Raw genomic sequence first — 13,916 nt, forward strand, 5'->3', positions numbered from 1 at the left:
AGGAAAAAAAATGTCACATAATAGTAAATATAATACTGGATCAAGCTGATTGTGGTGGGTTAAATCCATGTAGTCTGGATACCTCCCAAAACAAGCCTCTTGGCAATCTGTCCTCTCTGTGTTGTTCTCTAGGAAACCTACTGCTGCCCTGTGCTTTTCTCTAGATAGGCATTTACTCATAATGCACGTTTCCTTGGTTCTCTTTCTTTGGTTCTCAGCGAAATGTCCCAACAGTACACTCACTATTAGGAAAGCAATAAAATCGTTACTCACTCCCATTTTCCCGATTATTCTAGCGTCTCATAATTAAGGATTGCGCTCATTCAATACCTAATTACCAATTCTCTTTATTTTCTAAAATGCTTGTCATCCGATGTGCTTATTTGTGTATTTTCCAATGGCCTCTGGCCAAGGTTGGATCAATAATAAGTGCCACAAAGTCATCTTTTCTCCCTGTTCATCTGGGAGATGTCACTGTTTTCTTCATCAAAGATATATTTAACTAATACAAACTTTTATCATTGTCATTTCAATCTTCTGATTTACTAATAGGTGCATCAACATTCACTATCCGGAGGGCCTAGCATTCTCCTGAGTGTTTAGAAAAGGCCTCGTTTCCTTTAAATAATTCTTTTGATTTTGAAGGATGACTCACTATGAATTCCACTATTACCTAAGCGTCTAGACCCCTGGGAAGAAGACTGGCTGCAGAGTCGGATCTAGTTTCCAGGAGCAAGTCTACTCTTCCTGAGGAAGACAGCTAGCTGAAGGTGGCCAGCTGAGCTGTGCAAAAGAACTGGGAGTCTCTCTCTGGCCCATTCTTGACTTGACCTTGGGGTCAGGGGCAGTTCCGGAAAGAGCCCTGACCTCTTTTCATTATTGTATCAGATCTACCACTGTAGCCACTCACTTGAACCTTTGGGTCTACTTGTCTGAAAATAAGGGAGTGGAACCAAATTGTCTACATATTTCACTCACTGTCTTGGAACCCACTGAAGCACTAATGTAGTTTCATATAAATGAAATGAGATAATACTTGGTATTTTAGAAGCCACTGGTTTGTTTTTCTCTTAGTGACCAAGTGACTTTTATAATGGGCGATGTTTCCTCGTTTTTGCTTTCTATCATCTAGAAGCTAAGCTCAGAATATGCCGTATTTATCTACAAGACCATAACATGCAGCGTGCATGCCGGACTTCCCCTTGCCTTTAGCTACGTCAGCTCTTACTCTGTGAAGATTTATGTGCTTCTGCAATGAGGCAGCATGGGCACATAATTAAAGAAATAAGATAACAGAAAAGAAAGCAGATTTGGGGCTAAAGGGTCAGGCTCATTCCACCACTGGCTAGCTGGTGACTGTTCAAAATTAGCCTTTTTTAATCATGGTCTCTTCATTGTTGTTGTTGTTGTTTCCTTAGGTGCTAGTAAGCCAGTTCTAACGCATAGCAATCCTATGACTACTAGAACAAAGCACTTCCAATTCCTCTGTCATCCTCACAATCCATCGCATTAAGGATCTTCCTCTTTCCCACGGCCCCTCCACTTGACAAGCATGTTGCCCTTCTACAGGGACTGGCCTCTCCTGATGACATGTCCACAAAACGAGATGAACTCTTTCTACCCTCACTTCTAAGGACCATTCTGGCTATATGGCAAAGGCAGGTTTGTTTGTCCTTCAGGTAGTCGATTCAATCCTCTTCGCCAACACCATGATCGATTGCTTCAATTCTTCTCCTGTCTTCCTGATTCCAGCTGTCATATGCATATGAGATGACGAAAGACACCACAACTTGGCAGGCATTAGGCATCAAAGTGGCCGTGCTACTGTTCCATACTTTAAAGAGGTTGATTGTAGCAGATTTGCCAATCAAGCTGTCATTTGATTTCTAAACATTGATTCCATGGGCATTGTTGTAGATTCGGATAAACTAAAATTCCTGACAATGTCAGTGTGTTCTCAGTTTACCATGATGTTTTCAGGAGGCCCTCCAACAACGGGAAAATTCCACCATGAAAAATTAACTGAAATATTCTCGGTTTTGCACAATCACCACAATGAAAAACTCCACAGGGCTTCCAAAGGCTGATTTTTTAGTAAATTACCACACCTTTCTTCCTAGTCCATCTTAGTCTGGAAGCTCCCGTGAAATTTGCTCAGCATCACAGCAATACTCAAGCCTTCAAGGACAAATGAACTGTGACTGCACATGTGCATGGCCTGGGAATCGAACTTGGCTTTCCGGCGTGCAGCATAAAAATTCCAGCACTCAGCCACACTCCTCCTTCTTTTGTGAATAACATGGGATTACTTTGTATAAAAGAAAATTTTATCTTTTCAAGGTTGCTATAAGAACGAGTTGAGATACTTGGGCAAAGTGACTGTCACAGAATTAGGGGTGAGCCCCCCTCCTGTCCCCTCCCCCCTAAAAAAGCCCCACAACAACCCTAGTTGACTATACTGGCAGAACCTGACAGGGTTCTCTTTCCACTTCACATCTCTTAGTTCTTTTGAAGGATGCTGTACACACCACTATGAAGGTGGTGATATTCCTATCCTTTCAAGTTTGTATGCTTGCTACTAGAGAACACCTTACAAAGAGCGTGGAGTTGAACGCTACTGATTTCATACAACCGTTCCCATGGACAAAACACACTGGTGGTAAGAATCAAGAACCGGGCATTAGGGAGCGGATTGAAACAAAGATCATTTCTCGTTTGCAAACCCTGCAGGGATGTTTGATGGGTTTGCAGATTGCTTTAGAATTCTCAAATGGAAAGTTCTCTAAATCTAAAAGAATAATGCAAACAAGAACAATAACAAAAGAATCCCCACACTCAGAATAAGGCCTTCTGTATAATCCAGCTTCTTTCTGCAACAGAGACAAGCGCTCTTCAGACTCATGGGAGGGCCATCCTGAGTCCAGATTTTAAAATGCCTAGGAATGGCATCACTATTATATCCACAGCCAGCATTTTCATCCATCAATGACAAGTATGGAGTGTCTACGGGATTTGCTGTAATGAAGCAAATGGCCACATACCTACCGAGTCCAATAGGAAAGATTAATTTCATTTTTAAAAAAGGATTGCTTAAAAAACATATTTGTCTGAAATCTTTTACCCTTTTTGGGGGTTTTGTTTCAACTTTTGATTGTGGGGGCTTCCATTTCAAATCATCCTTTTTGTATTCAATAGCTTAAACTATTTATACTTTTTAGCCTTCACAATTTCTTAATGGTGACCAGAAAAATCATTCTGAATGAGCTTTCGTGATGGGATCTTTAGTTCTAATGACTAAATCTAGGTGATTCTGAAATGCCCCCCCAAAAAGAATTCTCATACTGCAGCCCCTCTATCAACATCCTTCAGTCTATGAATTAATTTAATAATAGTCAGGAAAACCAAGGGCAACATCTATATCCCAAGAGTAAGGGCTTTGGGGCAACATAACTGTTATGCACGTGACAGCTACATAACCTGTCAACTTGAGTGACGGGGTGGAGTCAATCATGTCATAGCCATGAGGCCTCTGTGTGGGCATGGCCTTCTCCTTAGGGTTCTGGGAACTCTTGTCTTCCTCCATGGAGGCAGGGGCCGGGGATGGGGGAGGCACACACACTCTCTGCTTGACATTCTTCCATTTGACAAGCTACATCAAGATACACTGATGGAGCCTGAACCCTGGAGCTGGAGGAGCCCCATGGAGACCCATACCAGCCAGTGCTGAGATGCTTCCCCTGCCACTGGATCTACAAGACTTTCTCCCCAATGGCCTGTGATCTTCCTGTATTCGAGACCATTGGATGGTTGTGGAGTCTGAAGAGGAATTAATGGACTAGTATTGGACATATGGGCTAATATCAGATTATGGACTTGATCTGGATTGGGCGGGGAAGTTTTCTTAATATACAATCAGTCTTGGATATCAAACTTTCTCTTACACATATATGAGTGTCAATGAATTTGTTTCTCTAGTCTACCCCGACTAACCCAGTGCACAGTGCTTCTTTCTCAGGACTGTCATAAGGTTCTCCTGAAAGAAATCCCTGATTTTCAAAAAAGCAACTAATCAAAGCCCTTGTCTTGCCTTGAGTAGGTTAAACTATGTAGGAGGGGTTATAATTGCTTTCCTTTCCTAGAGGGTGAAGGGGACACTTGAGATCTCAAAATGACTACAGATCAATCTACAGAAACTTTTCAAGGCCTATTAATTATGAATGACCAAGTAAGCAAATCTTTAATATACATATCATTGGTTTATTCATTGGTTCAATGAATAATCACCTTTTAACGAGGTGACTATAATTTTATTCTAAGTTTTTTTTATTTAGTAGTAATGTGTTTTGTTTTTAAATATTTTTTAAAATGTTGTGACATTAAATGGCAGAAAATGATAAAATATACTCTTGTAAGAGATACTAAAAAATAAAAGAAAACAAAACCAAGATATGTCCAGGGTTTCTTTGGAAAAACCATTTTGATCATCTATTGTGTCTCTGCTTCTGGGTTAGGTGCTTAGTAGTTTCAAAAGGCTTGACGACTCATGGGAACAATCAATAGGAATTTACCAACATTTAAGTCTCACGTTGTGCCATGATCCCTTGAAATTTGGAGGGAGGGGAGATTTTAATTAAGAAAGCAAATGGAGTGAGAAGCTCCGTGTTGAAGGTTCTTCTGGAAAGTTCCAACTACTGGTGGTTCTGGTGGACATAACACTTTCACAGGGTATCCCCACTATAGACTGCCCTAAACTTCCTTAAGGAATTTCTCATCGGTGTATTCTCCAGAGTAAAAAGTGAAGATGTAGTTGAGAACACAAAAAATATAGAGACTTTGGGGAACTTCCTATATTTAATTCCATAGTAGACTTAACTGTATCTAAGAGGCATCACCAGGGGTTCATGGACTAGACAGATTGTCCCTTACCTGTTCTGTAGCCAGTGTTGTTAAGATACACAGCAAACGTCCGAGGTTCGTGCATTGCCTGCCAGGATGGGGAGGAGCAATTCTCATTGTTGGTGTAGACATTGTGATTGTGCACATATTTCCCAGTGAGCATGGAGGACCGCGACGGGCAGCACATGGGCGTGGTCACAAAGGCATTGATGAAGGTGGCCCCTCCATGCTCCATGATTTTTCTTGTCTTGTTCATGACTTGTAGGGACCCTGAAAGGCACCATTGGAGCACTGCTTAGGAAAGTACAGCATACGAACACCGAACTACACTGTGTGACTGGGGCGCCTCTGGTCCTCTGGTTTTATTCATTGCCCTCCTTGGCTTGAAGGAGTCTATAATTGGATCTGCTTTCATCCCCCCTCTAACCCCCCTCCCAAAATTAAACATTTGGAATCCTACCACTTCAAGTATTTTGCAAAAACAATAAGCACATTTCAGTCTCCTGCTTCCTAATCACAAAGGAAAAAATGCAGGCTAATCTGATAATGAAAGCTAAAACTTTTGATTCAGCGCAGATTCAAAGGCCAGCATCTTATGAAAATTACCAGAGACTCGCCTGCTACACAGAGCCCCAACCCAACGCAGACACATGCAAACTGCCACGACACTGTGGTGATTCCCAGATAAGTGAGCCTAACTGGATGAAAGGAAAGATGAAACAAGATATTTTCTCTATTATGCGAAAGCCTCTCTAGAATGCCTGTATTTAATTAAAAGAAAAAAAATCTTCAGTGTAACTCGGTATATCCTCCAGCTAGGTCACCAAATGCCTGCCAAATTTTCTATCAGAACTGTACCACCAGTTTATATTTTGATGTGTTGGCTTGTGATTTTTAGAGAGAGGATGTTTTCCTGTGAAAGAGGTGCGATTCCATTGCATTCTAAAGTACTGGCACAGAAATAAAACATCCCATCTTCACTGTCCGGATGCAGTTACAAAACAAGATTGGCGAGGAAGAAAAAAAATCAAAACAAAAATGATTTCAATGACTCTATCCAGTCAAACACTGGAGCTGAACCCCATCCAACGACTACCCAACAGCAGAGGCCGGAATTCAATAGTCCTTTCATGACTTGTCAAGAAATGCACTGCAGAACATTCCAGCCAAGACCATCGCATGGAATCTTGGAACCTCCATTTCAAGCAGGTCCCACTGCTTGCGAAGAAAGGGAGAAAGCCCAGCAGTTCTCCAGCGAGGAAGAAGGGAATGCAAACCAGGCGCGCCTTGCCGGGCAGAGGAGCCGGCCGGTGGTCCACGCAGTCACAGTGAGCAACAGTCGCCGCTCACTCGAAGCCGACAAGAACAGGAGGACGGTTTTCTAAGGGGAACTTGTTAACACTGCCTCATATGTGCTTCAATTGGCCGTGCCGGGAATGGCTGGTTTGGATTCCAGTTGATTACCTTTAGGGGATCAAGCAGTCCCTTTTGTAATCAATGAACAGCATCTCGTGTACGGAGCAGCACCAAAATAGATGGAAATTCTCTGCTTCTGAGCCTCACTCACATCCTCTGTGATACACGCTCAGCTGCTAACCTAAGAGTCAGAGGTTTGGGCCTACCCGAGATTCCCTTGCAAGGTGATCTAGTGCAGCGCCCTCCCGCAGCCGCCTCCCCCCACCGCCGCCTATGCCCCAAACTAACAACCCGGTTATCGGAAGCTCTATGATGCAAGGTTCTACTCGGATACGCACGGGGGCGCACTGATTCAGAATCACTCCACGGTATCTGGTTAGGTTTGGTTTGGATTTTCTGTAGGAAAGTACCTAGATACAAAACTCTCTTGGGGCTATTTGCAAAGTAACACACAAGAGAGATCGCAAATAGGAAATGGTAGTACCTTTGAAGCTTGGAGTGAAGTGTTTAATCCGATTTCTAAAACAAGAGGTGGTCATGGATAGCAAGAAATGACGCCGGCTGAGTGGACGGCTATGGGTGCCCGGAGGCTGCTATGTGCAGTAGAACAAGTGGTGTGATGGGAGCCACATGCTGTTCTCCTGAAATTAAGAGGAATATGAAGAATCCTCTTGGTGAGAGTCAGAGTTTTAGCAGGCAGTTTGGAGGCTGGGCAGAGCGATGTTAGAATAGATCAAATGAAGGCATGCGTGAGATGCATATAGGTGAAATGTGTTAAAGAAGCACGGCTATGACTATTGCCTTACTTGGACCGGAAAACTGAATAAGGCTGGTCTAGCAAGAGTATCCGTCAGGGGCTGCTGAAACCATGGAACAACGCGATCAGACTCTGAACCGGGCGGTGCCTCGCAAACATGGCCACTCCAAAGGGCAAATCCCACGGACACTGTGAAGCATTCGAAGGCTCGGAGCTCCGCTCATGGGTGGCCAAAGGAGGCGTAATGGATTCACTGATGGTAAGGAAGTAATTACAAAGGAAATACGTCAGATAAAAATCCAAAGAGGTCCGTCCATTTGAGAAATGTGTTTCCAATAAAGGGCCTTCAAAAGTTCATGAGAAATTTAAACATCATTATTTTTCCCACTAACTTTTGGAAGGTGGCTCACATTGTATTGCCTGATCATTCTGAAGATACGGAGATGACTAGAGACATGAGTATGGAAAGAGACTCTGAGATAGAAACAGAAGATGCCAGATTCTTCATTTCCCTCTCCTCTGTAGATAGCTAATGATTTCTTATTCCAAAACCTTGCAATCTGGAGAAACTCAGTCAAGAGTGGTGACTAGTTTCCACTGCCCGTGAATTTCTTCGAGGACCGTGGTGGTTTGGTAGTAATTTCACCTTCCCCGCAGGAGGCTTTTTCAAAGGTCTCTACTCCTGGTAAAGAATCACTGTCTCCGAGACCACCGGGGCAGGTCTACCCTATCCTATAGTCCAACTAATCCTATTGCTAGTTGCCTGTGATATCCTAAAGTGATTCAAATGCATGCAGCAGTTCTATGGGAGAAAGGTCTGGCAATGCGTCCCTATCAAGACAAAAATGAAATCAAACCAATGGCCAGTGAATCGATTCTTACTCATCGTAAGTAACCCTGGAGTACAGAGCAGAACTGCCCCAGAGGGTTTCCAAGGCTGCTGGGTGTGAACTGTGGTCATGCCTGTTAACGGTTGAGCGTTTAACCACTGAGCCACCAAAGCTCCTTGGTGGTTACTTGCCATCAGTTGGTTCCGACCCGTAACGACCCGATTGATGCACAGCAGAATGAAACACTGCCTGGCTCATTCCATCCTCACAATTGTTAGTGTTGGAGTCCATTGTTCAGCCACTGTGTCAATCCACCCCATTAAGTCTTCCTCTTTTCCCTGACCCTCAATTTTACCACGCATGATGATCTCTCCCAGGCACGGGTCTCTCCATACAACACATCCACATCTCTGGGTGAATGCAGCGGATGTGCACAGGAAGCCACCACATTCCCTCTGCTGAATCAGAAAGCACAGGGAGCCAAGCAAACGCGACTCGACGTTTCCTTCTGGCTGCAGCGTGAGCTACGGAGGTCCGTCACACTGCCTCCTACTAGCGCCATCACCGCCAGGAGCGAACCCTAGCGTTTTCCCTGGGAAAGGGCCAAAACTATTCTGTAAGACAAACTGAACAAACTTGTAATGAAGCCTGTTGAAAATTGTTGTTGGGACAGTAGTCTCTGCTACAGTTGGAAGAGTTTAATTATGTGTTAAGTCCAAATCCTTTAGTTCTCTGGACGCCAGGCCTCTGGTTCCCTAAAATGCAAATAGTGCTGGGTCATAGTTATTAGAACCGTAGTTCATAGAAATGACAAGAATCTACAGCTGAGACCTCAAACCAAGACGTGCAGGTGGAGATACAATCTCCTTGACACGATGGCAAGATGTATGGTCTGTGATAAGAGCGGTACAAGCCCCCAGTAAAAAAGATTTTAAAATAAAAAATTATAATAATAATAATAAATAAATAAATAAAATGCCATAAGATTTTTAGAAAGAAAGAAAGAAAAGTTGGAGACACAAAAATGAGCTGAGAGGCCTAAACTCAGGTGAGAAAATCTGGATTTGGGCTACTGATTAGCTTGAGCAAGCCAGTAAACCCTTTTGTTTGCATTTCTCAACTGTGAGATGGTAATTAACAACAACAACAGCTGGCATCCTCTCACTGAAATGTGTCAGGTGAGCAGCTTTGGAAAGGTAGCTGCGATCGATCGTCCTCTGTGGTCATCTTAGTCCCACCGGGGTATATTCTCCCCGGCCTTTTTTCTCTCTCTCACCCTCCCTCTCATCTCCATCTGATTTCCAACAGCTAGATAAAGCTGGATAAACTACGTTTTCCCTTATGTTTTAATTTAAGCCTTCAAATGTTGATGTTGGCTTACAATAAAAACGATCAACGATTCAAAATCTTTTCCTTGTCCCCCATGCCATCACCTCACTCTCCCAGCAGGTAACCAGGCTGCATTGTTGCTCTAAACTCTCCTACCAGGTGGAAGGTTGGACAGGCCTTCTGTGAAGCTGGCAGTAATTACAATGGTGTCAGGGGCGCACAGACACTGCTGACTGGGCCTGACTTGAGGAGAGGAAAGGCCCAGGCCACAGCTGAGCCCCAGTAATGCCAAGGAAAGTTGTCTTGGTGCCAGAACCCCAGGTTGGGGCTGGGGATGTTTGCCATCTCTCCTGCAGAGAAGGGGGATCCTGCAAAAGCAATCAGCTGTGGACCAGGAGGCGAGGAGTGTTGGGCTCAGCGGTGAGGAGTGGGAGATGTGGTGGTTCGTGGAAATCCTGCCAGGTTTCCAGTTTCTACAGACTTAAAAAAGCACGGCTCTAGGAGAACAGTGGAGTATGGGATGGGTTATTGGCACTGGGCAAGACCATGGCAAGAAATATAAATCATTATACACACACCGACGAATTTCCTTCTAAATCATCTCGATGAAAAAGGGAGGGAGGGAGACCATGTATGGCCCAGTAAGCTGAATGATTCTTTCCCATTCCTGATTTACTTGATTTTAGCATTTGATTATCTAGTGCCATGAAAGATAAGCATGTCATCAAGTGTGGGTCCCATGTCTAGGAAAATTTACAAAATGAGAAACTCAAGAGCAAATCTTGCCGTTCTCATTCCTTAGCAAGCCCTCAGTGTGCAGGGGGTCCATGCGCACTGGCTTCTGAGCAACGGCGGCTCTATGCGGCATCTCCATTGTCTGCTGAGTGATAGTGCTGACCGGAAAAACAACGGTGAGGATGGCACAGGGGCAGGCAGTGTTTCCTTCTATTGGGCACAGTGGCCTATGAGTGGCAACAGACTCGACAGCACCTATCAACAAACACGCACTCCCACCTAAACAATGCCCTGAGCTGTTGAAGAAGTAAATCTAGGAGTCATTTCACCATATATTACTTTTCGCCTAGAGCAGCGGTTCTCAACCTGTGGGTCACGACCCCTTTGGGGTCTAACAACCCTTTCACAGGGGTCACCCGATTTATAACAGTAGCAAAATTACAGTGGTGAAGTAGCCACAAAAATAATATTATGGTTGGGGGTCAGCACCACATGAGGAACTGTATGAAAGGGTGGCGGCACGAGGAAGGTTGAGAATCACTGACCTAGAGTAATGCTCGTTCTCCTATCCAGCCAGGCAGGTTAGGATGATTGTAAATTACCGGTTGTTCTTTGGCCAGAGAGAAGATGTTAGACATATGCAAAGTTCTAGCATATCATGTGCATTACTTCACAAAGTATTAATATTTCATTTTCCTAAAAGTTGAGAAAGTGGAGAATGGAACAAATCTTTCTTTCCCCTCTGATCAGAGCTCCTTCCAGCCTTTGTCTTTCTAGACAAAGAGCTATATTGTTTTAATCTTTTCCAGTAGCCTAAGCATTCTATTCTAATATTTGTAATTGCCCTTCTAAGCCTTTTCTCAGGCGATTGCAGCCAGAACTGCCTGCAGTATTACAGGTGCAAGTGCTTAGAAGCCTTGCAGAGGCAAAGACCTATTCAATCGCTTGGCAAACATAATTATATCTAACTTTTAAAAAATCAAAAGCCAACTGTATTTTAGAGCCGTGGGGCTCAAGAAGTTATTTGGAGAACATCCTTATAGAAGTTTGTCTCCACATAATAACACTACCATTCCGTGTGATTTTTTTCTGCTGAGAAAGGAACATTTCTCTGATTTTTTTTACCCATGATTCTTGGTGGCTCATTGCCATCTTTTAAAAATATATATAAATAATATTTTATTGTGTGTTTGGTAAAGGTTTACACAAAGTTTAGGTTCTCATTCAATAATTTCTGCACAAGGTGTTCATTTACTGAAACTGGATATATTCTTCGTATTACGTGAATATTCCGTATCACTTCTGTTCTGGTTGTTCTCCTAATTTATTGCCATCTTGTTTTTTCTTTTGCCAACCAAGTAATAAAGGCCAGGCGGGCTGGAAACCTCATCTCAAAGTTCTGTTCTCTCTCAGAACCTAGAACATCATGATCCATTTACAGGCGGCTTTTAGGAAAAGCTCCATAAATATCTGTTGATGGGCTGATTCCTGGAAGAGAGGGTGGTTAAATTATAGCTGTCGAAACCCCAGGACTACACTAGTCAGTATAGCTGTACTTTTCTGCTCTCCTAAACCTCATTTCCCCCCATGCATAACCTGTGTGCTGAGAATAGTAACTGCATGTGAAATAGAAGCTCCAATTGCTATTGCGTCCATTTGGACTTAGAATGAGACCCTACAGAGTCGAACTGGCCTCCACAGGGCTTACAAGGCTGTGAGCTTTCAGAAACACATTGCCAGACCTTTCTTCTGAAGTGTCTCTGAGCGGGTTCAAACTTCCAACCTTTCATTTAGTAGCACTTAACTGTTTATGCCACTCAAGGATTCCAAAGTTGAAGCTAGTATTTATTAATTGGTCAACAAGTGTATACTGAATGAGAAAGCGAACTATCAAAACAAGGATGACATTTGTAATTGCTAGAAAATATATTTACCAATCAAGGCCCCAAATGATTTTAAAGGTAAATACGTCACTCTGAATAGGGAGATCATGGTGAGTTTCGGGATTCATTTCTGGGAGTTATGTTGGCTTTTTTAGACTCAGTAGTTTTGGATCCGCCATCTGGCTGGAAGATGAGGCTGTCTGGCCTCATAAAGAATTCTAGTCTCGGAAGGCCTGGGGAACAGACCTATTCTCTCCTGTAGGGTCTCTGAGTCAGATCACTCTCTGGCAGTAGGTTTGGTTTTTGACGGGTTCATCAAAGACTCCTGACAGTGGTGTGTGTTAGGTGCTCGGTGGCAGTCCAGAGAGAGGAGTCTGTCTGTTCCTGGAAAGGTTTGTCATCTTGGAAACATTATACAGAGTTGCTATGGGTCAGAACCAGCTGGATGGCAGTGGTTGTTTGGTTTGGGCATATTATTAGTGCCGCTCTGGGCACTGGAGATAAAAGCATGAACAAAACACAGTCCTGGTCTCTCAATCAGGTGAAAAAGCATGGTCAGGGACAGATGATGCTGGAGTTGGGCCCAGGGTTTGGAGACTGTGCAAAGGGAAGTCGCACTGATGCAAGCTGGAGGGAAGAGTAATTTATAGGTGTGTGTGTGTGTGTGTGTGTGTGTGTGTGTGTGTACAGGGTTTTTCCAGGAGCAGGAAGGGAAAAAAAGCACAAGGTGTGAGGCATGCAAAGGTAGGAAATAGGAGTGAGAAAGCTGAAGAGTCAGACACACTTAGGAATGAGTGTTTTCCATGAAAGAGTGGAAGACATAGGGAAAGTAAACATAGTCTCACTGAGATGGGCAGGGCCCGCAGGCCTCAGAGTTCCCCTGCATGCAGAGGAGATGGGTCCGAACTTCTTGGCAAAGAGATCTATAAAAAGACATCCTGCTTTCCAGTTACTTCTGACTTGCTATGACCCCACAGGACACAGGAGAAAGGCCACAGGGGGCTTTTAAGGTTTAAATATTTCCTAGAGCAGGCAACCTCATTTTTATCCTGCAGAGGTGCTAGTGGCTTTGAACTACCAACTTTGAGGTTAGCAGCCTAACACTTGATCCACTGAGCCCACCCTGGGGTCCAAATGTTCAGATCAGATCCTTGAAACAAAACTCTGCGAAGAGAGTGAAGACTGGCCAAGACAGGAAGGGAGGGGCTTCGCCAGAGGGTCAATGAAGAGTTACATTAAGAAGCACGAGGAGGAGCTGAAGGTCTCAGCTGTAGCCAAAGGGATGACTGTGAGAGAGATGCGGCCGAGGTGAATTCACATGTTTACTTAATTTTCTTTGGTCTGCAAGTGCATAAAAGACCGGCCACAAACATAATATAAGTCATGTCTGAAAGACTTTTTAATTTTTGGCAGCCCACCTGAAAGTCGATACTTTCATTTAAAAATGAAGTGAGAGCAGGGCACAGACCACAAATCCACATCGATCTCTGCTGGTGACTTTGAGAGCACTGCTTCCAGCAGAACCCACAGAGTTGGTTTTGATTTCTAGGTGGTTTGATTTCCAACTAGAAATCGAAAGTCCCCTCCTGTGCAGATCAAATCCCAGCACAGGAGGGGACACCTCAGACAGCCTAGCCACAAAGCTGGGTAAAGAGGTGCGGGCCAGTCAGAGAGAGGCTGAAGATGTCATTGACGACACCTGCAAGGCTAGGGATTTGAGCGCAGGACTGGAGATGAGCAGCGGAAACAGGGAACGGTAAGTGTTTCATCTGTCCTACTGGAGAGAATCCCTTATATGAACGTGGCCTCAGGCTAGGGATAAAGGGCTGGTTCATTACGGAAGGCCGGCAGATGAGAAATGTAACAACTGGTGCCAGAGTCATCCAGACCCACGAGATTCTGCACTGATTTCTAAGTGCTTGAGAGTTAACCCAGGTGAACTAATTCTTCAGGAAAGGCTCACAGCTGAGATGGCAATTCAGGAATTCATACTTAATGGTTTGTAAAACACCGTACTACGTCTCAATGGCCTAGCAATTAGTAGAAGCAGCTGTGATGACATACTCATAC

The 13,916-nt window shown here is 43.9% G+C and overlaps 1 protein-coding gene across 5 annotated transcripts in view; it reads right to left on the minus strand.

Moving 5' to 3' along the window:
- The window catches only part of SULF1 (sulfatase 1), a 186,887-nt gene that overhangs the window by 63,253 nt on the left and 109,718 nt on the right, over window positions 1-13,916 (minus strand). For all 5 annotated transcript variants that reach the window (XM_075549592.1, XM_075549590.1, XM_075549594.1 and 2 more), the window contains one exon: window positions 4,927-5,166. In XM_075549592.1, coding sequence (XP_075405707.1) covers window positions 4,927-5,166 — 240 coding nt within the window. The remainder of the gene's footprint in view (window positions 1-4,926; window positions 5,167-13,916) is intronic.

Source organism: Tenrec ecaudatus, chromosome 5 (assembly GCF_050624435.1).
Source record: "Tenrec ecaudatus isolate mTenEca1 chromosome 5, mTenEca1.hap1, whole genome shotgun sequence".
In the NCBI taxonomy this organism is placed as follows: Eukaryota; Metazoa; Chordata; class Mammalia; order Afrosoricida; family Tenrecidae; genus Tenrec; species Tenrec ecaudatus.